This window comes from Geotrypetes seraphini, chromosome 9 (genome assembly GCF_902459505.1).
Source record: "Geotrypetes seraphini chromosome 9, aGeoSer1.1, whole genome shotgun sequence".
Taxonomy (NCBI): Eukaryota; Metazoa; Chordata; class Amphibia; order Gymnophiona; family Dermophiidae; genus Geotrypetes; species Geotrypetes seraphini.
The window spans coordinates 154,058,988-154,083,799 of record NC_047092.1 but is presented as its reverse complement, the minus strand read 5'-3'; the positions used below and the strand labels follow the sequence as shown (position 1 = coordinate 154,083,799).

Below are 24,812 nucleotides of genomic sequence, written 5' to 3'. Positions count from 1 at the left end.
CGCCATAAAGTGCCTATGTAGGCGCGATTCACGTCAAAGGCAGGTGCCAGAAATGTAGGCCTTGGAAACCCTGGCCTACATTTATGTTGCAGAATGAAACAGGGGAAACAAAACCACAAACACAAAAGCACAAAACCAAAGTGGAATTGTCCCAATCAGAATGGTGCGCACTAAACAAAAGTGTCCTTCAACTCATCTGATAAATCCAAATGCCTTTATTCACCCAAAGTCTCATAAAATTCATCCAATGACTCAATGACCCGACAGGCACATGTTTCGGCCTAACCAGCCTGCCTCAGGAGTCTACAAGTGCATACATGGATATAAACAAATTAAAAACATACACTATTTAATTAATATATAAGTATATAAATGTACATATAATAACAATTAATGTATAATAACAGCAAAAAATACATATAGATACACGTCCATGTTTGCCTCTCACAGTTGACCTAGTGACGTCAACACGCCCACGTTCGGCCCTTTTTAAACCCCATGTTGATCGTCGTCTGCTTTTCTAAGTTCACAGCAAGGTCGCAGCGTTTTTCACTGCCTTACGACTGTTCACGTAAGTCGTTCGAATCTGCCTTCTCCTTTTCTGTGGAGCCTGCACTATTGTCTTCTTGTTTTTTGGGGTTTTGTATATTCCCTGCCTTTTTGTTTGTCTTTTATGCTTTGTGATTGGTTTTTGCTTTTCGGCGTTTCTGTTTTTTGGATAGCCACACCCCTTTCTTTTGAGCGTGTATGTTTTAGCTTTTCAATATATTTTTATTGGCCTTTTATAGCTTTTAAATGACCCCCGACGCAGTATTCTTTTATGGTTTCTTCAAGAGGCTATTAATATTTGTACTCATTTTTTTCATTTTTTTATTTTTTAGTGACCGGTTTCTTTGGGATACTAATTCCATATTATATCATTTCCTTATTGGTGTTTTCTGTTTTTGTTTTCAGCTTAGCAGCCGCATTTAGAGGGTACGTGTATTTCTGTACTTTGTATGGTTTTTCAAATAGACACGGTGAAGACTCACAAGGTATGCTCAATAACCATTATGATTTATGGAACTAGTTGGGCATTATTTTTAACTTTTATTTTTAATATTTTTAAGTCTCCATATAGTGTCCTCTTCATAGATTGAGACGGATTAGTTTTTTCCCTTTCGTTTAATATATGGCTTACTACCTGATGATAAGGATATCCTTCTTTATACCCATTACTGCACAGTTTACATATTTTCATATAGATTTTGGGCTCTTTTGTAGCTTCATACCTTACTCTGTTAAAGTTTTTGTTATTTGTATGGTTTGTAATGTTTTTAGCAGCTTGATGATGGTTTATCAAATATTATATGTAAACTGCTATGTTATATTAATTTAATGTTTTTAGAATTCTTATCAAATTTGAATTATCTTAACTACTATATATTGAATGAGTTGGTTAGTGATACATAATACAATTATGAACTTGCTTATCTTGATTTTATTAATTCACACGTGGGTCATTGGTATTCATAATGAACCCCGACATGTGTTTTTCTTATTTGGATGTATCTATATGTATTTTTTGCTGTTATTATACATTAATTGTTATTATGTGTACATTTATATATTAATTAAATAGTGTATGTTTTTAATTTGTTTATATCCATGTATTCACTTGTAGACTTCTGAGGCAGGCCGGTTAGGCCGAAACATGTGCATGTCGGGTCATTGAGTCATTGGATGAATTTTATGAGACAAAAGATAAATAAAGGCATTTGGATTTATCAGATGAGTTGAAGGACACTTTTGCTTAGTGCGCACCATTCTGATTGGGACAATTCCACTTTGGTTTTTCTAGGTGTCCGCCTTTTCTGAAGGCGTGATCCTCTAAACGGCGCCGTCAGTCGATTGACACATGATCGACAGCCGCTTTTAAGGTGGCTGCCGACAACGGAACCTGACAGTTGTGCCCTGTCAATCGCGCCCCGTCAAATGCATGCACTGACATGTGCGCGCAGGACAATGGCGCCCTGTCAATTGCGCTCCATACAGCGGATACTATTTTGTCTTTTTGAGGGTTATGAAGTAACCCTCTTTTTTGAGGGGGACCCCCCCCGCACTACACTTAAAAGATTCACTTGGTATCTAGTGTTAGGGTAAGGTTTAGATGAGGATTATGGGAACCCTAAAGGGTTCCCATAGTTCTCATTTAAACCTTACCTAACACTAGCGCAATTGATGGGGTCATGCTCTTGTCGGTGCATGCATTTGACGGTGCTCTTGTCGGTGCATGCATTGTCCTGCACACATTTGTTGATGTACCATGTCAGGGTTATATGAAGCATAGCAAGTATAGCAATTTTGAAATCACAAGGTAGTGCAGCCTTCTACTTGATTTAAGTTCATGAACTGGTTGCTGAACTGGGGCACTGTTTTGTCATTGTGGTGCCCCATCTTACAGTTCACCAGACATAGTTGCACCAAAAGCTTAAATCCAGCACCACTAAGCAATAAAGATTACTGATTAATTTTACCCAATTGTCTATAAATCAACTAAAAGTTGACAAATCTATGGGGTTGGATGGGATACATCAAGGCTATTAAAGGAATTTAGGGACATTCAGGTCAGTTCTGTCTGACCCTTTCAAGGCTGTATGAGTGATTGGAGCAACCCTGGAGAAGTGGAGAAAGGCAGATGTGGTTCCATACCATAAAAAGTGTAAAGAAGAAGTCAGGAACTATAGACTGGTTAGTCTGACCTCTGTGGCATGTAAATAAATGGTACTGCTACTAATACAGAGGACAGTGCAATTTCTAGAATCCAATGAATTGCAGAACCCAAGAAGGCATGGTTTTACTAGAGATAGTACCCACATGCTACATAAATGGACTGAAAATGCTCCCCTTTATGAGGTAGGAGAGGCGGGAGAGGGGAGATATGATAAAGACGTTTAAATACCTACATGGCTTAAATGCACATGAGTCAAGTCTCTTTCATTTGAAAGGAAGCTCTGGAATGAGAGGGCATAGGATGAAGTTAAGAGGTGATAGGATCCAGAGTAATCTAAGGAAATACTTTTTCACAGAAAGGGTAGTAGATGCGTAGAACAGTTTCCCAGAAGAGGTAGTGGAAACAGAGACTATATCTGATTTCATGAAGTCGTGGGTTAGGCATGTGGGATCTCTTAGAGATGTCTCTCCTCTTCTACGAGAAGCACACTGGTTACCCATCTCACATCACAGTACCTACAAAATTAATTTGCTCACTTTTAAAATTAAACATACATGCTCACCAGCTTTTCCCGATAAACTCATTATTTCCTATTCCTCACCATAGAATTTATTGACTGTTGCCCCTATCAAGGAACTTTATTACACTAGAAACAAACTTTTCCATTATGGCCCCAACTTTTTGTAATGCCATACCATTTCACATTCGCCAAGAAAATTCTCTTGATAAGTTCAAAACTAAACTCAAAACTTTCTTATTCAAGACGCATTCCATAGCGCTTAACAATATATCCCTTTTCAATAATACACTTCTCCCTCCATATCCACAGTTTCCGTATCTGCGGATTCGCTTAGTCGCGATTTTTTGGCTGCTGACTCCGCCCCCTAATTTTCATCACTGAACCCAGCATTTCACATTGGAAATTGCTGCTCCTGATGGTTCATGGAGGAAATCGCTGCTCCCGGCATTGTATGGAGCAAATCGCAGGTCGGGTTATTCATGGTTTATTATCTTTTTCAGGTCTATTTTACCAAAAAACTGCAAGTAACATGCAAAAAGTTATTCGCGGTTTTTCGGTATTCATGGCTATGTTCTGCCCGCATCCCCCACGAATATGGAGGGAGAAGTGTAATTCACTCCATAAAAAGAACCGCTTCTATGAAGCGACACCCTTCCCTGATGTTTTTTCCCCTCCCCCTCATGCGTTTATTTACTTTTATTTTTATGATGTAATTATAAACTTTCATTTCCCACTTTCTCCTAAGTCCATATACATCATTGTCTTCATCTACTTCGTGCTTAATCTATTTCTTTTTTACCCGGTTTTTTTATTTTTTTTATTACTATCATGTTTTTAGCTTTGTAAACCGGCCAGATACACGTTGATGGTCGGTATATTAAAATGTAAATAAACTTGAAAACTTAGAAGAGATAATGGTTACTGAGGATGGGTGACCATTTGGTCTTTATCTGCCATCATGTTTCTATGTTTCTAATGTGTTAACCCATTACCATTGCTCCCCTTCTCCTGTACAGTTAGAAGTGCAAGCTCCTCCAGGCGCAGCTATTGGATTCATTGTCCAAAACTGGGACCCTCTTCTGCCAAAGTTCACAATTCAGAATGAAAGAAAGGAGGACATATTAAAAATCATTGGACCATATACAACATGCGGCTGCTTTGGAGATGTTGACTTTGAGGTAACAATTGTTTCATATAATACAAGGCATTTCTTCTTAACTTGTAATTTTGGGTGTGCACAGGAGCTGTGTAAATACTATTAGAGCAGGGGTGTCCAATGTCGTTCCTCGAGGGCCGCAGTCCAGTCGGATTTTCAGGATTTCCCCAATGAATATACATGAGGTCTATTTGCATGCACTGCTTTCATTGTATGCTAATAGATCTCATGCATATTCATTGGGGAAATCCTGAAAACCCGACTGGATTGCGGCCCTCGAGGACCGACATTGGACACCCCTGTATTAGAGAATTCATTATGAAGTTAATTTAGCTCTGTTAGCATGGCACTATTAAAAGCCTTCTAATGGCACATGAAATAAAGTATTATAACCATTAATTATCCATAATTTAAACTATCCCATTTGGGGGATATTCATCATGAATAAGCTAGCCCTGTATTTTGTGGTGGTAAATGTTCCATTAGCTCAGGGGTAGGGAACTCCGGTCCTCGAGAGCCGTATTCCAGTCGGGTTTTCAGGATTTCCCCAATGAATATGCATGAGATCTATGTGCATGCACTGCTTTCAATGCATATTCATTGGGGAAATCCTGAAAACCCGACTGGAATACGGCTCTCGAGGACCAGAGTTCCTTTCCCCTGCATATGCCTAAACTTTGTTTAGTTACACAACATAATATGGGAGATTATATAAAAATGTAAAACATTGTCTATAAACTCCCATTTCTCAGATCTTTTTTTTAACCATTATACAGTCTTCATCTGCATATATTTAAGTATTATAAAGTTAGATGAAAAAAATGGTCAGTGTTCAAAATCACGTATTTATTACAAGGATTTCTATGCTACCTGTACAAATTAGCCCCCTCTTTAACGAAAGCATTGCATGGGTTTTAGTGCCAGCAGTGGTGGTAACTGCTCCGATGCATTCGTAAAAAAGAGGGGGTAAGTTTTGCTGCTAACTGTTGTGCCTTCGGGCAACTTAGTTCTTTTCCTGAGAGAAATGGACGGCGCTCGTCGGCTACGCTATCTGCTTCTTTTGGAACATGAGTATGCCGAGGAAGATGAGGCTACAGCTAGAGAAACGAGAAGGCAAGCACATTTTTTTACGACAACAATGCTTTGTGGTAGGCGCATTCGGAGCCCGTCAATGACGTCCATGATTAAACCCCGCCCCATTTCTACGCAGTGAAGTTCTAAAGAGCTAGCGCCTGCGTTATGTGCTTCAAAACCAACAGGGATACAGTGCGCACGTGCATCGATCGATGTTACAGCGAGACGTGTGCACGAATTGGGGCGTTACATAATAACATAGTAGATGACGGCAGATAAAGACCCGAATGGTCCATCCAGTCTGCCCAACCTGATTCAATTTAAATTTTTAAATTTTTTCTTCTTAGCTATTTCTGGGCAAGAATCCAAAGCTCTACCCGCTACTGTGCTTGGGTTCCTACTGCCGAAATCTCTATTAAAACCTACTGATCATTTGCATGGACAAGCTTTACTGAATTGATCGGCCAGAATGACTCGTAAACGGATAGGACACGAATCGGATCGATTTGTGGACTTTAGTGAATCTAGCCCTTAGTCCTCAATTGAAGGAGAAAGGCAAGACCCAAACAGAAAAAATCCCCTGGGGAGAGGGGATATAAGTACAATACAAATAATTAAAGAAAAGAGCAGTAATTAAGTGTTAACCTACTGTTTAACTAAAGTCCACCCTGATCAACTTGATTCATTCTGGCTGCATTGGAGTCCCTTTACTCTCCAAGAAAAAAACCTAATTGGCAGGATCAAAAATATATATATATTTATTCCCTTGATAGGAAATAAAACATTTACAGGGAAACCTTCACTGAAAAGTTGCCCCCAGGGAAATCACTTTAGGATGAAATTGCAAAAATTCTTTCCTCCTGGATTGTGTCCATTTCGAGACGTCTGGAAATATATATACCCTTTCACCTAAAAATTGTACTTTAAATTAAATTAAAACAAGTCTCCTTTCTGACTGATCTTAAGGGGGGGGGGTAACAAGAATAAGGGCTACTGTTGGGTAAGCCCTCAGATATGCGCTATAAGAGTTAATCATTGTGCCTGATAGAATAGTGCACAGCCAGTTGTGCATGCAAATCCTAATTACTGCCAATTAACTGCAATAATCAGTTGTAAGTACCCAATTATTGCTAGCTAAAGGTTCATCAATCAATTAGGTGGCACACACAATTGGGTATATGCCCAAATTTCAGCATGTAACTTTGGGCACCATACAAGGGCTAGTCCAAAATTAAAGGCGATTGTTAAATTACGTGATAACCAGAACAGAGCTAGTGAAATGCAACATATGCACTCGTATATCGCCTGTTGGATAGTTCATCCATGCACAGTGCAGTGCTTGGCCTTTAGTCATATGACAACCACAAAGTCAGAAAAATGGATGAACCTTTGCAAGATTGCACCATCGAGGAACAGCAATAGTGCAATAGTGCAATAATGCACTTTCTTTGGGCAGAGGGAGTGAAACCTGTGCAAATTCACCATCGGATATTAACTCAGTATGGTCATAGCATCATGAATCAATGAAAGATTTATGAGTGGGTAAAAAAGTTTTAGAGTGGGAAGAACAGGTGTAACCGACAAAGCTCATTCTGTTCGCCCATCAACATCGCGCACACAAGAGCACATTGACAGGGTGGATGCCTTGATTAGAGAAGACCGACGGATAACGGTTTTTCAATTGGCTCCAAATTTAGATATCTACTATGGATCTGCATTTGCCATAATGCATGATGACTTGGGATACAGGAAAGTCTGTGCACGATGGGTTCCCAAACATCTTATTGATCTGCACAAGCAACAGCAGCCCAGTTCCTGAGACAAATATGAAGAAGATCTGAGTATTCTGGAGACAATTGTCACTGGCAGCAAGACATGGGCACATCACTGCGACCCAGAGAGCAAAGGACAAGGCATGATGAACTAAAGAAAGCGGTGCTCACCTGGCTTCAAAAGCAGCCAAATACCTTCTCTGCAGGAATTCTGAATATAGTTGAACATATGTGTTATCTTGCTTGGGGACTATGTGGAGAAGTGATATGTTCAATTGCTTATAGTAAAGAAAGTGGTGCTCACCTAGCTTTGAGATCAGCCGAAAAACTTATTCTCTGCAGGAATACAGAAGCTAGTTGAACGATACAAGAAATGCATCATCTTGCAAGGGGACTATGTGAAAAAAAATGATATGTTCAGTTGCTCGCCGTTACTTCTATTAAAGTCGTTAAACATATTTTGCCTTTACTATTTGATTTACCCTAATATATAGAATTTGGAGGTATGTGTATAAATGTTGATCTCACCCACGCTCTGCCCATGCACCTCCCCTGTGTATTTATACACTAAGCAAGTTGTGTGATGACATAATAGCTTAATGCCCAACTAGCACTTACACACTTACGTGCTAGCATTCAATAACTAAAGAGTGTGAACTAAATCTAAAATCTCTTCCCTGTCTATAACCTCAAGCCGATTATCTCCCTAGAAACCTTTTTTTTTTTTTTTTAACTGTAAGGGCCTGATTCTACAAACGGCGCATAAAAAAACTGGTGCCGGTTGCATGTCAATCACACTTAGGTGCCATTTACAGAATCGAGGCTAGCAGTGCCTGTATAAAAAAATTTAGGTGCCCAAAATGTAGGTCATGGTTTTAAAGGCCAACATTTCAGGTGCTTAAGTTTTTGGAGAATTGCGCTTAGCGGTGCCCATAGAAATGCCCATAAGAAAATAAGAATAGCCTTACTGGATCAGACCAATGGTCCATCAAGCCCAGTAGCCCGTTCTCACAGTGGCCAATCCAGGTGACTAGACCTGGCCAAAACCCAAGGAGTAGCAACATTACATGCTACCGATCCAGGACAAGCAGTGGCTTCCCCCATGTCTTTCTCAATAACAGACTATGGCACCATTCAGCCCCATGTAATAGGTGCCTATCTTTTATTCAGGGTGGGCCATGGAAAAGTAGCCCGCCTCGGCGATAGTATGACAAGATGAATGAGCAACTGGAATTGTTTTTATTCACTTACCCACAAGTTACAACAGATGGTGAAAGTGGTCCCCGTTCACGTCTACACGCCTTTGGGCACGTCAGATCATGTTGGCTGATACTGCCTGCACCTCTTCGACAGTGATGCTGCGGATAGTGTTTGAGGTTCAGAGATTTCAGCACCCGCTGACACATTGTTCGTAATACACCAGCATGTTGAGAGAATCTTCTAGTTGACGTTCTTGGGCTAATTGCAATCCACCGCTGAATGTCACGGGCGTCCAGACTGATGGAGGCCTCAATTTCTTCATGATGTGACAGAGCCGGTTTGACTTGTCAAAGAAAACACGAGAGGAAATATAATTCTGGACTTAATTCTAAATGGGCTGTGAGGACCACCACAGGATGTAGAAGTAGAAAGGATGCTGGGAAACATAAGGAAGTTCTTCTTCACCTAGAGAGTGGTGGAAAACTGGAACGCTCTCCCGGAGTCTGTCATAGGGGAAAACACCCTCCAGGGATTCAAGACAAAGTTAGACAAGTTCCTGCTGAACAAGGACGTACACTGGTAGGGCTAGTCTCAGTTAGGGTGCTGGCCTTTGACCAAAGGGCCGCCGTATGAGCGGACTGCTGGGCATGATGGACCACTGGTCTTATGTTCTTATGAATACAACGTTTAGATGGTGGTTTTGCTCCTGGTTACTTGTCAGCAAAGGCTTTTTGTGTTTCCTTAATCAATCTTCTTCGCACAAAGCCTTCCACAATCACTATTTGCTGCTCCAGGGAGAACACCATCTTTCTGGCACCTGTATTAGAGGTGGGCAACTTTTCCATGGCTCACCCTGTATAATCAGATAGGTGCCTATCGTCCAATAAATTTTTTTTATTTTTTTAAAATTTTTTAGCAATTATTGAGCCTAATAAGGGTATTTTGCCAATTAAGCTAGACACCTAAAAGGAGCTTAATTTTAGGCGCCCTTTAGAGAATCTGGCCATAGGTGCTTCCTTCCTAGCACTTCATTGTGTTTAAACGGGTAATACCGGTGATAGCTGCAGAGCAGGCAGAAATACCCCAAAAGAAACAGAGACAAGGAGAAGGGAGGCCATTTCTGCCATTTAACTTCCTACAGGTAAAGTTTAAATCATCAAATACACTATTCACCTTTAACAGAAGTTGGGTTGACGAGTATAATGTATAATTGAATATCAGAACAGCAATTTAGGCAACAGGCTAGAGGGCTATTAAGCCTCAGTCTAAAAGCATTGGTATAACCTTTTCTGAATTTTCTGTCTATTTTTTAATAATGGTTTTCGTTAAACTGACACAAATGTCAGTAGCATAATCATACTTAAGGACTCTATCAATCCAGGTTAACCTTTCTGTCCTGTCTCTGTAATTACCTACTTTCAAATCCAGTTAAATGTTTCATTATGAAAGAGTAAAATCTAAGGGTTACACTTAGAGCTTCTGTTTCAAGCTGTACATTCTGCAGAAAAATAATTCATGATTCACTGTATCTAATTTCCTCCATTTTAAATCATGTTGGTAGATGAAACATCCATTGTCTTCATTTGTATATTGGAAGGGTCCTGTAATTTTTCCAAACTTTATATATATGTAAACAACTATTTACCTCTGTAAAGGTCTCATTGAAGTTCTCCCTCTCACCCCTCCTTGGGGCAGGTGAAAGTGTACACATTCCTTCAATTTCCATAAATAGCGCCCTAATGTGGGCACGCTCCCGAGAGGTGTGTGCAACTTAATTGGCTAATGAGCTGTTAACCATCAATAATTGAATGCTAATAACCAATTACTGATGTTAATTAACAACAATTAGGATTTACGCGCACATCGGGCTGTGTGCTACTCTATACTGCTGGGCATCTAAATCCCATAGTGTGCGACCTAAAAGTGGGTGTGGCCACAAAGGAGGCATAGGCGGTTCAGGATGTTATGAAAAGTTGGCTGCAGTATTACAGAATTATGGGTCTCTGCATCCCACTTTGTTACTGGGATTTATACCATATTTCAGCAAGCATAAGTCTGGCCCTCAAAGTCTGGCTTGGGAATCAGCGTGGTGCTATTCTGCAAAGAGTATGTGCCTTTTATAGAATTTCACTTAGCACTGAATTTTTCTGGTGCAAGTAATTTGTTGCCAGGGCCTCAAAAAGGCGGGTTAAGAAGGGCTGGCCCTCTGTTGCCTTTGCTTGGACATGTCAGTTTGAGAGACTTTATAGAAATGAAAAATCCTGCTATAAGAAGCATACAGCACCAAACCCCTGAGGAAGTTCAAATACAGAAGTGAAGCGGTGGCCCCCATCAGGCACAAGATAAATGCTGGATTTTTTCTTGGCGTGATTCCAGAAAATATTTATTGATTTCATCAGAGGATTAAATGTAAGCAAAGATTGTGGGAAAAATATTAACACAATTATGGCTAATGAAAATGGGAATTTATGGCAAATGATAGATTGGCCTACGTTTGAGAGTAAGCTTTGAGTATGTCTTCCTAACAAAGTCTCTGAGGTCTTTTCTCCTGAAAATAGAAAAAACAAAAAGTGGTAAATAAACACACACAAGGTTTGGTAAAACATTGTATCCTTTATGCTAACTTAGAACACTGAACAAATTTATGATGTTGTACCAATGTTTGATCACTGAGGCCCTGATTCTATATAGGGTGTCTAAGTCATGCCTAAAGTTAGGCATGCTTTAGGTGTCCAATCTAAGTAGTTAATGAGCCAATAAGGGTCTTAACAAGCGATAATTGGGGTTCATAGACAAAACCGCCGAAGACAAAGGCGCGTGCTGACAACTGAGCGCAAGACGGAAGCGCGCGCCAAAGAAAAAGAGTGTTTTAGGGGCTCCAATGGGGGTTTTGTTGGGGAACCCCCCCACTTTACTTAATACAGATTGTGGTGGCGTTGTGAGGGGTTTGGGGGGTTGTAATCCCCCTCATTATACTGGAAACTTAACTGTTTCCCTGTTTTTTTAGGGAAAAAGTGATGTTTTCAGTAAAATGTGGGTGATTACAACCCCCAACCCCCCACAACGCCCCCACAATGCGGCGCAATCTATATAAAGTAAAGTGGGGAGGTTCCCCCCCACACCCCCCATCGGAGTCCTTTAAAACAGTCATTTTCTATGGCGCGTGGCTCCGCGTTGTGCTCAGTTGTCTGCGTGCGCCTTTGTCCCAGCGCGCTTTTGACCTGACACCATAATTGGTGCTTAGGTGTCCAAAGGACATAGACGCCACTTTGTAGATGCAGCCACAATTTCATGGACGCCCATGTTTAAAACTCGCGCCTAACTCAATAGACGTGGGGGTGGAATGGGTGTGGTTTGGACCATGACTCAATTTGGGCATCCTTTGATTCATTTACATAACACTGAGCGACCTAGGGTGTCCATATGATGCCTATATTGTAGGCGAATGAAAATCAGGTCACATTCCGAATTATATCACTTATATGGCTGAAATTTCTTAAATAAATTTATCATACAGATAAGATTTCACAGATTTCCTGTGCATTTGGTAAGATAGTGAGTTCACAAATAGACTGCTTAAGGTATTGCTCCACCTTCTGGTTTGATTAGATAAGGTTTTGTCCAGAAACCTTTTAATGACACACCTTTTAACGTAGGGAAAGAGAACAAATAAATTTTCCACATGGGTCGAGAGTTTGTAGAGAATATAAAGTGAGTAATAAGATAGGTGGGAGCAAGTCCTACCAGTGTTTTGTAACATAAACATGCTAGTTTGAATATAATTCTGGCCTCCATTGGCAACCAATATAGTTTCTTGTAGTATGGGGTTAACATGATCCATTTTTTTTTTCAACCCATATATCAAACATACTGTATTTTGAATGATTCTTAATCTCCTGATTGTTTTTTTTTTGCATGATCCTGAGTAAATGATGTTGCAGTAGTCCAATGTGCTCAATACTAAAGATTGAACCAACAGTCTGAAGGATGAGAAGTCAAAGTATGGTTTTAATGTACGTAATTTCCAAAGGGTTTAGTAACATTTTTTAATCAGGATGTCGGTATGAGCTTCAAAGTTTAAAGATTGATCTAATGTAACACCTAGAATTTTGGCTCAGCTGCATGTGTATGTGTTCACATATATGAGTAAATGACTAGAATACTGACCCATACATGCTTTATTTCCAGCTATACCTAGGCAACTCCTTACAGAATTACCCGCACTGTTCATAGATAGGGGTTGGAGCCAAGGAAGGTCAGAAAGAAAAATAATCCATGGGGCTTTTACCATGTTACTCCCATATTTTTGAAGTATCATTGGTTGCTGATCTGGTTTTGGATGCATTTTAAACTTTTCTATTCTAATCTAATCTTCCATTTGTGAGTCGCACGAACCTATACAAGCTCAAGGCGACAGATCAAAGAGGAAGCATATTATAACCATCAGCATGTTTCTTAGATTTTTTTAGTAATCCTATATTTACCTTCAAGATTATTAAGATTATTGGAAGATCATAGGTTACAAAGTAAATGGACATCAACCTTTTCTATAACTTTTTATTGGTTGGCATCTACATCAAAGGAATAACCTTACAAAGCAAATACAAGCGGAAGCAAATTTTACACAGTTTAAGATATTGTTGAAACTCTACTTTTCTAGACAAGCTTTTGGTGATTATTTGGATGTTGAGAGAAGGATATACTAGTGGATCTGCAGAATGCAATTTCAGAGTAGATATAGTTCATGTTTTGTATGACTGTATCTTGAATGGGTGCCAGGTCTTAAGGTTTAATAAAACATAAAGCATAGTAAGGAGCAAATATGAGTCAAAGGTAGCCCCATTCTGCAGACGGCCTAGTTTTCAAAGGAGAACCATCTACAGGATTTCCCTTTGCAAACAGGCTTGCAGGCCTAGTTCTGCTCCACAAACAGCAAATAAAAAATGTTTCTTTAATTTCCAAATGAGTATTTTTCAGAGCACTAGATAACACAGTAACGCTGAAACAAAATGAAAGAAAGGAGTCAGCCTGTTCAAGTAGAAAGGGGTAGCTGTACGTGAAAGGCTTGTTGAGATTTTGAGCTGGTTTTTACTGGCATGGCATTGCATATCATCCCCCCAGGATCCCTGAGCCAGCTATTTGTTTCTGAAATTCTTTCTGAACTCACCAAGACAAACATGCAAATTCCAAGTACAGAGCAGTAAATCTAAGGTTGCACCCAGCAGCCTGTGAGGCCATGGTACATGCTTTGAAGATTTAGCTTAAGAACACATCAAATATTCTCTTTTCTGCGAATGCTGTGATGAGCTCACTTGGGCAGCAATATTTCATTGAGTTCCTAGCTCAGAGCTAACAGGCAGTGTGGCTAACCACAAGCAGAAGAGTTCTCCCATTCCTTGCTTTTTGTTTTTCTTTGGCAAAACTTTACAGAGGTTCCATTTTCCTTGGAACAGCGAACTCCTGCACAAGCAGAGTGCTCTGGATGTTACTGCTGATTACATGAATTATTTGGCAATACATCACATTACATCTAATAAAGAGAACTGAGGGAAGCCATACACTTGACAGGCTAACAAACTTGAGACAACATGGGGCCAATTCTGAAACCCTGCAGGTCGTTTGCAGGTCCACGGGTGCTGTACCCGCAGATCTGCAAACCAGTGTTCAGACAGAAGCTTCATTAATGGTATCCATAGTAACAACAATCATGTGACCGCCAGTCGGTATGTTCACTTTCTCTATTATTACCTCTGTAGGGCAGAGCATGTTGGTAGCTTGCAATAGCATTAAACACCACATCCCAAGTTTCTTTTGGAAAATTTAGGGCCAGAAGGTGCAAAGCATACATGTTAAAGGCAAGTACTCATACGCCCTAATTTTATAATCTTAGTCCCGAAGAACCAGATCCTAAAATGGTGCCTTGAATGTAGGTACCTAGAAAAAATAGCCTCTATTGCATCAATCAAATTTAGACACCATTTATAGAATCATGTTTAGCAGCACCTAAATTTGAGTTAGGTGCCATAAGCACCTATGATGTAGCTGGTTTTAAAAAAGGTTTGGACAGGTTCCAGGAGGAAAAGTCCATAGTCTGTTATTGAGAAAGACATGGGGGAAGCCACTGCTTGCCCTGTATTGGTAGCATGGAATATTGCTATTCCATGGGTTTTGGCCAGGTACGAGTGACCTGGATAAGCCACCCTGAGAACGGGCTACTAGGCTTGATGGACCATTGGTCTGACCCAGTAAGGCTATTCTTATATTCTTACCTGTAATGTAAGCCAGGGTTTTTCTCGCCTATAATAAAGGCACCTGCTTACTACTACTACTATATATTACTTCTATAGAGCTGAAAGGGGTACGCAGCGCTATACATTTTAACATTTAATAGATGGCCCCTGATTAGAAGAGCTTACAGTCTAACTTGGACAGACAGATGTGACATATAGGGTTAAACATGTGGAACCCAAGGTGTGAGGAGTTAGGAGTTGAAGGCAGTCTCAAATAGGTGGGTTTTTAACTTAGACTTGAGCACTGCCAGAGACAGAGACCACCCTAGGAATTCGGGAAGTTTGTTCCAGGCATACGGCACAATAAGACAAAAGAGACGGAGTCTGGAGTTGGCAATGAAGGAGGACACTGATAAGAGGGACCTACCGGCTAGTGGTGCCTAACTCAAACCATGCCTATTCTCCACCCCTAAGCATGCCTATTTTTCAGCTAGGTGCCATTAGGTGCTCAGTGATGCTTAACTGAAATTTGCAAGGAACTTTATTTAATGTTTTTAAATCATTTTAAAAATTGTTTTAATGACATTTTCAGTTAAAATGCCAATTAGGCTCAATTAAAAAAAGGAATAAATAAATAAATAAATATAAATATATATATATATTATAAATGCTTTATTCATTTTTAAATCAAATACATAGTGCAAACAAGTGAGCAAACAAGTAATATAACAAAATGCACTCCTTTCCAAACACATATTATAAAGTTCTTAAATCCCCCCTCTCCCCTTCCCCTCCTGGATGTGCAATCTTTCATAAATCAAAGGGAACTAATATTAATATATCACAATTTGCAATATTTTGTTAATGGGCCCCAAATTTCCTTAAATTTATTATGATGACCCCTCTGCATGGAAAAAATGCTTTCAAACTTATAAACTTGACATACCGACTCCCACCAAAAACTATAATTCAAGCTATCCCAATTTTTCCAATTTTTCATTATCATCTGCATAAGACTTCCAATATCGTAATAAGTTGACCCCCAAATGGGACAATCAAGGGACAATCAAGGGACAATAGCATAGTAAATGATCCAATGTCCCCATATCAAGATGACAGCGTTTATTAGATTTAGAGCTATCCAACCGTTGCAATCTATGCAATAAGAAAAACCAAGTCTGTCTCATAGATGCTGAAATATATTAACTTCTGCATGAATTTCAGTTAGGCATCGCTAGGCACCGCTGATCTAGGTACCTAGTAGTATCTAACTTTGGCACCATTTAGAGAATCTAGTCTTAAAGATAAATGCCAATTGTGCACTAGCACTTGCATGCATGAATGCAACATTCATGTGCTAATATGTTATGGGGATAATTCTTCAAACGTCACCTAAAATAGGATGCTGTGGCCTGAGTGCAGATTCTATAAAAGCAATTGTTGCAAAGTCACAGTTATATATTACTTGCTGAAGTCTGAATTTATGCACCTAACCCTAGGCGTTAGCATTTATGCTAGTCAAATAGCGGGTGTAAATACTCACATCTAACTGAAGACAGGTATTCTATAACTCATGCATGTAACCCTCAGACACACCTCTGACCCACTGATGCCCCTCCTGGGTCCACATCCCCTTGCAGTTACATGCATACACCGATTCTATATTCTGAGCCCAAAGTTGCACACGCAAATCTGTGCACATTACAGATTTGTGCATGCAACTTAATTGGTTGACAAACCAATTAATGCCAATGTGGTGCATAGATTTTAGTGCAGGAGGAGAACGGGTAGATTGTAGGCTTTCCTAAATTAGCTACATTATTATAGAATATGCCCAATCTGCACGCAACTTAGGCACAGGCATTTAAGAATCTAATTACATAAGAACATAAGAATTGCCATACTGTGGCAGACCGAAGGTCCATCAAGTTTAGTATCCTGTTTCCAACAGTGGCCAACCCAGGTCCCAAGTACCTGGCTAGATCCCAAGTAGTAATAATAGATTTTATGCTGTTTATCATAGGAATAAACTGTGGATTTCCACAAGCCATCTCAATGATGGCCTAAGGACTTCTCTTTTAGGAAATTGTCCAAACCTTTTTTTTTAAACCCTGCTAAGCTGATTTCACCACATTCTCCAGCAATAAATTCCAGAGTTTAATTGAGGCTCTATAAACCACGCCTAACACCAGAGGCAGTTTATAGAATAGTGCTAAGCACCAATTTTTTAGGCGACCTAAAGAATTTACTCCTCTGGAATTTGTGTATGTGAGTTATCGAATAGGGGCAGTTATGCATGAAACTGATAATTATTGCCAGAAAGCACCAATTAATACAATTTATAGCCAGTAGTTGGTTGTTAATGCTCGTTAGCAGCTTGTTAGCTTATGTATAACCGACCTTATTCTATAAATTGTACATGCAACTTTGTGAGCTAGTTGCAAAGTTGGACACACCACTTTATAGAATTAGGGGATGTATTTGTGCTAAGAGCTCTTCTGCAATACACATGATGCATATCTTCAAAGGGTTTCCCAATGAAAGAAGAAGACCAATACATTCCCACAGGAGGCCACAAAGAACTAAGGATGGTGGGACCAAGATGATACCAAGAAAACTTTTATTGATATGAGCAAGCACACAACAGAACAAGGGCCTTGTTTCAGCTACTCAGGAGTTCTATAATAACAGCAATAGTGCTTGTGAAAGCAAGTGATCCAATTGAATCAATTGTAGTGCGCTAACAAAGACTTAATCAATGAAGCTGCTGGGTTTTGATTGCCATATTCATTGCAGCAGCTCTATTGGTTGTCTCCATCAGCGTACCACAGCTGATTCAGTTGGATCACTTGCTTTCACAAGCTCTATTGCCTATATTACAGGACTTCTGAGGAAGGCTGAATAGCCAAAACACAGCCCTTGTTGGGTCCTGTGTGTGTTTGTCTCAATAAAAGTTGTTTTGTTTTTTGTTTTGTTTTTGCTGTCTTCCTGGTCCATCTCTGTGGTCATTTCTACCATCTGAAAAGGGGGAATACATATGGATAGAACCCACACTTAATCACATAACTTACAGACTACTATATGTTACGGGCTTAAGGTAAACATTTATGTGCCATCATTTATGCCTGCCATTGACCATATGTAAATGCTTGCACTTAAATGTTGGTGTATAAATGCCGACTTATGCTCATTTATATTATGCTGTTATAGAAAAGAGCTTAGTTCCCAGCATTTTACCTGCATTCTAGTGTCTAAATTTTGGCACTCTATACAGAATTGACTCCATAGAGATTTTCAGAATAAAATATCTGTACAGTTTCCTGACCCTATTTCCACCCCCTACTCTGCCCCTTTCAGTCATCGGTAAAAGCACATAAACTTTGAGAAGAGCAATTTTCAGCCCAAGGAATTTCCTGACCTAACTCCTTTGTTACCTGGGTAAATTTCTTTACATTATATTGCATTAGAGATTTCTTTTCCGCCATTACCTTGCGGTTCAAGGCAGATTACAAAAGAGATATAGAAGGTGGGTTGGCCATTATGGAATGCACAATATTCCTGCTCTGCACACACAAAAAAGGAAACAAGCAATGCACTAAATATCAAAGAAAAACAAAAAGAACAGAGATGACCAGGTAATCAAGCTGGCACATAAAACAGTAATGGAACAAAGACCTGCCATGGGTCATGTTTTGACTAAACCGCCTGTATCAGGAGTCCAGAGAAATCTATAAAACTAAAAAAAAGCACATAATAATAAATAAATAATTTAAGTATATATCCCCCTCCCTCTTTTACAAAACCGTTAAAGAGGTTTTAGCACCAGCCGGCGTCCTGAATGTTCTGTGCTGCCCTGATGCTCATAAGAACTCTATGACCGTGGTAGCAGTGCAGAGCATTCAGCATTAAAAACCTCTTGTGCGGTTTTGTAAAAGGGGGATAAATGAATAAATACAATGAATATAAGGTGTCAGGTCAAAAGTGTGCCGGGACAAAGGCGCGCGCAGACAATTGAGCGCAGTGCGGAGACACGCCGCAGAAAATTACTGTTTTTAGGGCTCCGACGGGGGGGGGGCGTGGGGGGAACCCCCCCACTTTACTTAATAGAGATTGTGCCGCGTTGTGGGGGCGTTGTGGGGGTTTGGGGGGTTGTAAGCCCCCACATTTTACTGAAAACTTCACTTTTTCCCTGTTTTTAGGGAAAAAGTTAAATGTGGAGGGTTACAACCCCCCAAAACCCCCAAAACACCAACGCGATCTCTATTAAGTAAACTGGAGGGGCTCCCCAACAAAACCCCCCGTCGGAGCCCCTAAAAACTGTAATTTTCTTCGGCGCAAGCCTCCGTCTTGCGCTCAGTTGTCAGCGCGCACCTTTGTCTTTTGCGGGGTTGTCTATGAACCGAATATAATAGCTGGACTGAAGAGAAATGAGAGGACGGTACATAATATTCCTTCTCCACCATAAGGCTGGAATTGCACCACAGTTTGTGAAAAGAGAAAAAAATCTTGTTTTATATATTGAAATAGGCATTAGCACACAAGCATGCATTTTATGCAGGCTGCTTTCATTAAGTGAATCCCTAGTCACTTAGTGCAATAAACAAGGTGTTACCTACAACCTGCTTGTCGGCTTTTATTTCTACATATCCCAGTGGATTAACAGGATAGCCAAATTATTTTATAAATCATTTCTAACATGGCTAATTGCTATCAAATAGATTAGGAGCACAGTAGATCCAGCAGTTCATAAGGGGTTTGGTCACAGTAATTTACAATGTCAATCCCAAACCCATCCTTGGTTTAGTAAATCTAGGTGTGGAGTGTAATGCTGGTGCACCACCAACACATCTGCCCTACAGAGGTATAAATAATAAAAAGCAAGTACTGTATACCAATTGGCTGCCACATGGCTGCTGTTACCATGGACACCACTAACTTGATATCTGTATTTTTTTTTTTTCTGTGCATCTGTGTTTCTTTGTGCCTGACTCTCAGAGGACAGATCATTGCATAATTTTAAGATAAGGGAAAAGCACATGTCAACAGACAGGTTGCATTTTATTGAAGCTTTCTACAGGGAGCATTTCCCGATTTGTTATTATGTTTAGAAGAAAGAGCATCAAGGTAGTTCTAAATTCTCTAGAGATGCTGTTCAATTCCAGTTAAAGGATGACTATTTTTTTTCATTCTCCACACATTTGCTCTGCAGAGTGTTTCTGCAAAACTAGATTGGGAGGGGGGGGTGTTATGTCCTCAAAACATATCTGGCCCACTGCTTCTCCCTCTGTAGCTGTGAGAATTTTAGGTAGGATAGAGTCAGAATATTCAATTGTTAGAAAAATCACTAGCATAGAAGTATGACATGTTTTAGGAATAGGATTAATTGTCTCTGGGCTGCCATGTTCATTACTTTATATTAGCATATTTTGGGTGGGTTAGGAATTTAAATAGGGTAATGGAAATTTGAAAATCATATGGCAATTTTTTTTTCAGTAATCCTAGTAGAAAAGCTAATTTATATGCCAAGATAACCTACACATTCAACTGAATGTTTCAGCAGCACAAGTACAACCTTGGCAAACTTGTGTAATCCATTTCTTGTAGGTGACAATCACATCACTCACTGGTTTACATAAAGGGGTAGAGCTTTAGGGGAGGGAAGGCATTGAACAGAGACTTTGCTTAATCCTCAAATTTAAGCCAGTGATTACACTAGCTCTTGGAGCCAAGGGTAGCATGAAAGAGCCTTGAGCATAGGGTTACCATATTTTTCTCCAGGAAATCCCGGACACATGATCCCGCCTCCAGCTCTACCCCATTCTGCCCAGTTCCACTTCCAACCCGGCCCAGTTCCACCTCTAGCCCTGCCCCATTCCACCTCAAGCCCCGCCCCCAGTCTCCTCTTTTCTTCCAGACGAGCTCCAATCACATCTGGAGAGCCTGGAGCATGCACAGATGTGTGTGATGACATCCACACATGATCAGAGGCCCTCCAGAAGCGGCCGGAGCTCGCCGGGGCTTTCCAAAACCCGGACAAATGCCGGGGCTTTCCAAAACCCGGAGAAATCCTAGCTTAATATACCAATGCCTAAGGTATACATGTCTATCGGCGCTTAAGTTGATTTAAGTGCCACTAGGCACAATTCTACAAATGGCATTTAACTTTAATTGGCATGCAGTATGTGCATCTTTTCTAGGCACCTACTAAGTTAGCGCCATTTATAGTGCCCTAACTGGTTAACACAGAGTTAATACGGGAACACTTTGCATCTCCTAAATATTTCAACCTTCTCTCTATTTTTCCTTTTCGAGGTTAAAACTCTTCATGAAAATTCAACAATTGGCAAGATTTCCAAGTATTGGTCTGGATTTGTAAACGATGTCTTTACGAATGCTGACAACTTTGGCATCCAGTTTCCCATAGATCTTGATGTTAAAATGAAAGCAGCGATGATGGGTGCCTGCTTCCTTATTGTAAGTTTAATATACATACCAGAAATCCTTCTGGGGCCTATTTTTGGAAATGCACTAATGTCAATTTTTGTGAATTATATTCTGAATGTCTGTTGCTATGTGTGAACATTTTGTTTTTGTTGTTTGTTTTTTTGAAAGCAAGTCTTCTTTGTGTTGGAACCCCATTGCTGTCCACTTGACTTGCTGAAAAAAAAGAATCTTGAAATATGAAGTAATTTTGAGTTAGAGCAAGTGTTGCAAAGGCTAAGATTAAATAATTTGGTATTCTTATACAATCTCACTTTATTCCAGGACCAGTGGGTTATTTCTGTCTACCCGCCAGGACTTTGTAGGAAGCCTCAAACGTCAGAGACTTAAACCCCTCCCCCTCTTACCTCACCACTGTTAGCATCAGCTTTCTTTCCTACAAACCAGACTATAGGAGCTTGTCTTTTCTGCTTCAGTTCTGTCTGCAGTGTTTTCCAGTCTGCACATGGTTCTGTGAGAACAGGCTGACAGCTTGGATCAGCAATTGGGGGTGGGGGGTGTCTTAAAAAGGGTAGTTTACCTGCATGCCCTACTCCCCACTCCTAAAATCATCATTTTTTAGGGTTTTTATGGTTTTCCCAAGCTATTTTTAGTCAAAATCAGCACCCTCAGTGGCCATCTTGGATTTTTCCTGATTTGATTTTAAAGTTACTTTTCATACTTGCCACCTTCGTTTTTGAAAGAAAACCACATAGATGACCTCCCCAGGGCAGGATATCATGGATTCATGCCTCATTTACAGTGGATGACTGTCGGATGCAGCCATGTTCCACATGCACAGCGGCCCATGAAGGGTGTGAGCCTTGCTCAGATTTACTGCCTTCAAACTCCAAAGAGGGTCTTCTAGTGCCTTCTGCCCTGACTCCCTTTAAAATAGCATTGGAGAGCCCTGGGGAGTGTGCAGGTGACACTACGGTGAAACACAAGTGTGTCTCGGGAGATAAACCTTGTAAATCCTCCAAACAGTCCAAAACTGGTATGCTGGGGTTGGTTCTTGCCATGGAGGATGGGATTTCCCTGGATTTTGTTAATAAGTTTTATTAGACATACTTGATTAAAATGTCTCTTCCTGTTTCCCTTCCGTTGGCCTCTACGCCGGTCACAGGGACCCCTGCTCCTGTGGACCAAGGTCTTTTCTCTTGCCTCCCCTTGGGGGTGCTGGCAGGTAAGCTGGTAGTGTCTGCAGTTGCGCCAGGTACGCTTTCCAAACCTCTGCTTTCGCAGGAGGGCACCATGGCAGCCAGTGGAATGTGGCAGATCTGGTAGATCTCCAGGATCCAGATCAGTGCAGAGCCCCTGATTTGGGGGAGGATCCCAATTTGCATAGATTTTTCAAGCAAGTGCATTTTGTGGATTTGATCTCTTAATCTCTCCAGGAATTAAAGCAGTCTGAGAAGTCTGTCACTGCAGAATGTTCCCTCATGAGTAACCAGAGGCCACAATCTGCCTATTTTCCTGATCATCCTGACCTCATTTGGATTCTTACAGACATCTGGGAGACTCCTGAGGGTCCCTTGAAATGTGCTCATGCCATGGTGTGGCTTTATCCTATGGCAGATGTCTTTAACAAGCACTTTGCTTCCCCGAAGGTGGATGCCTTGATGGTGCAGGTCACCAAGCACACTTCTCTCCCCAGTGATGGGGGAATGGTCTGGAAGGACATTCAGGAACGACGTGTGGATTTTGTCCTTAAGTGTCTGGTTTGGTGGCCACTAGTGTTAGGGTGGCATCGGTCTCTTCTTTTATGGCCCGGGCATGCCATTCCAAGCTGTGCCATGATCCTGACACTGTGGTGCTTTGTGACTTGGATTTCATAATCTCGGGAGTGGATTATATGGTTGATGCCTTGTATGACATCTTAAAAGTCTTTACTAAGCTTTTCTCCTATTCTGTTTCAGCTCATAGGATGCTCTAGATCTGGCAGTGATCTGGTGATTTGTCTTCTAAAGCGACCTTGAGCCGGATGCCTTTTAAGGGACAGCTGCTGTTCAGCCAGGGTCTGGAGGACCTTATGGCCAGTGTGCAGAATCGCAGGCCTAAGTCACAGCCTGTGAATAGATCCCACCTTTTAGGGATTTGGGGTGTCCTAATTTTCATCCCTTCCATACTCGGGCCCTTCATCGGGCCAGCGGTTCTCTTCATCTGCTAGACCATGCTTCTATGGTTCTTGATGTCATCCATCCATGGGGAGTCATCTGGCAGCTCCTGTAAAGAAGCAATTCTGATGCTAGGTTGGTGTCTCCCCCTTCCCCTCCCCCCACATGCATCATGGGGTGGTTGTCGGCTTTTCTAGCGGAATGGCAGTCTATTACCTCCGACCGTTGGGTCTTGGAGGTTCTCAGAGATGGCTATAAACTGGAGTTTCTCTGTCCTCTGACTGAGTATTTTCTGGATTCCCTAGCAGGCTGCCCCAAGAAAGTGGTTTGGGTGCAGGCCATAGGCCATAGTCCACAGATTACTTGATATTACAGCCATAGAACTAGACTCAGGCTCTGGGAGATAATCGATATGCTTCATCATTCCAAAGAAAGGCTCCAATGATTGGAAACCAATTCTAGACCTCAAGGTGGTCAATGTGCCTCATTTCTGCATGGAGACTGTGCACTCAGTGATAGCATTTGTGGTGCTGGGAAAGTTTCTAGCCTCCCTGCAACTGACGGAGGCATATCTTCACACTCCCATTTCTCCAGACCACTGGACATATCTGAGGTAAGGTGTGGAGAAGTCTAGGAGGCAAGAGGGAGGCGAGGGAGAGTCAGGGTTTAGAAACTCATGAATAACCAAAGTAGTGAGTCCTAAACCTGTGAATTTGGAGGGAGAAGTGTATAGATTGTGGCCCTCTATGTTTATAAAATAAGTTAGAAATACTGTAGTCACCTTCGTGCCCTCTGAAACCTAAGCAAGCCATTATAAAATTGCTCTCTCTATATATGAAATGTCTTTCATTATTAACATAAATCGGATAAATCCACAGTTTCTCTATTTCTAGGATCTAATGTTCTTTGACCATTCATTGGAAAGAATTTAACTTTACGGACGAAACTCTATGAGCAGTAGAGTATGCCGAGTTTATTTCAGTAAGTGCAATAGCTTGGGATTTCTCTGCTTTGAAAAACTATTTATTTGAATGTTTCTAATTGTTCCTCACTTTCTTTCAGGAATGGAGGAACTCTCTAAGCTGTTGGAAAAGATGGGGGAAGGGGAGAAAGAGTTTGCACAAATTTTTGACAGCACTGTTCCAAAACCAGCTATTTTTATTGTATAAAATTTCAGCCTACATGTAGTTTGGCAAAGGATTGCAATGTTATTTGAATAATTGTTAACCTTTGTAGGACCGAAAGACAAGCAGGAGTGTTATGAGATTGTGTGTTTAATTAATAAAAGTCCACAAAACACTTGGAAGGATTTTCATGTTTAGTACTAGTTATAAACATGTGCAATGCATAGATGCTTGTGTGTAAATGGTAAATTGGTTAAAAAAAAAACTAATCAATGTTCAAAAAAAGCCTTCAAATTAATTTGCACTTTCACTTTATGTGATAAAATTTTAAGCTCCGTTTAAGCTCTGCAGACTACATACGGCTCAATTGAATAAACGCTGAACCATAGCAGTTTAATGAATGCATCACAGCTCATGCAAAACACC

The 24,812-nt window shown here is 40.6% G+C and overlaps 1 protein-coding gene across 1 annotated transcript in view; it reads left to right on the top strand.

Annotated features, from left to right (window-relative positions):
- LOC117367155 (phospholipid scramblase family member 5-like) overlaps nucleotides 1–24,511 on the top strand; it is a 60,498-nt gene extending 35,987 nt beyond the window's left edge. The window contains exons 7-10 of the mRNA XM_033959479.1: nucleotides 4,250–4,411; nucleotides 20,978–21,139; nucleotides 24,156–24,243; nucleotides 24,325–24,511. Coding sequence (XP_033815370.1) covers nucleotides 4,250–4,411; nucleotides 20,978–21,139; nucleotides 24,156–24,194 — 363 coding nt within the window. The 3' untranslated portion in view covers nucleotides 24,195–24,243; nucleotides 24,325–24,511. The remainder of the gene's footprint in view (nucleotides 1–4,249; nucleotides 4,412–20,977; nucleotides 21,140–24,155; nucleotides 24,244–24,324) is intronic.
- Nucleotides 24,512–24,812: the final 301 nt, after the last annotated feature.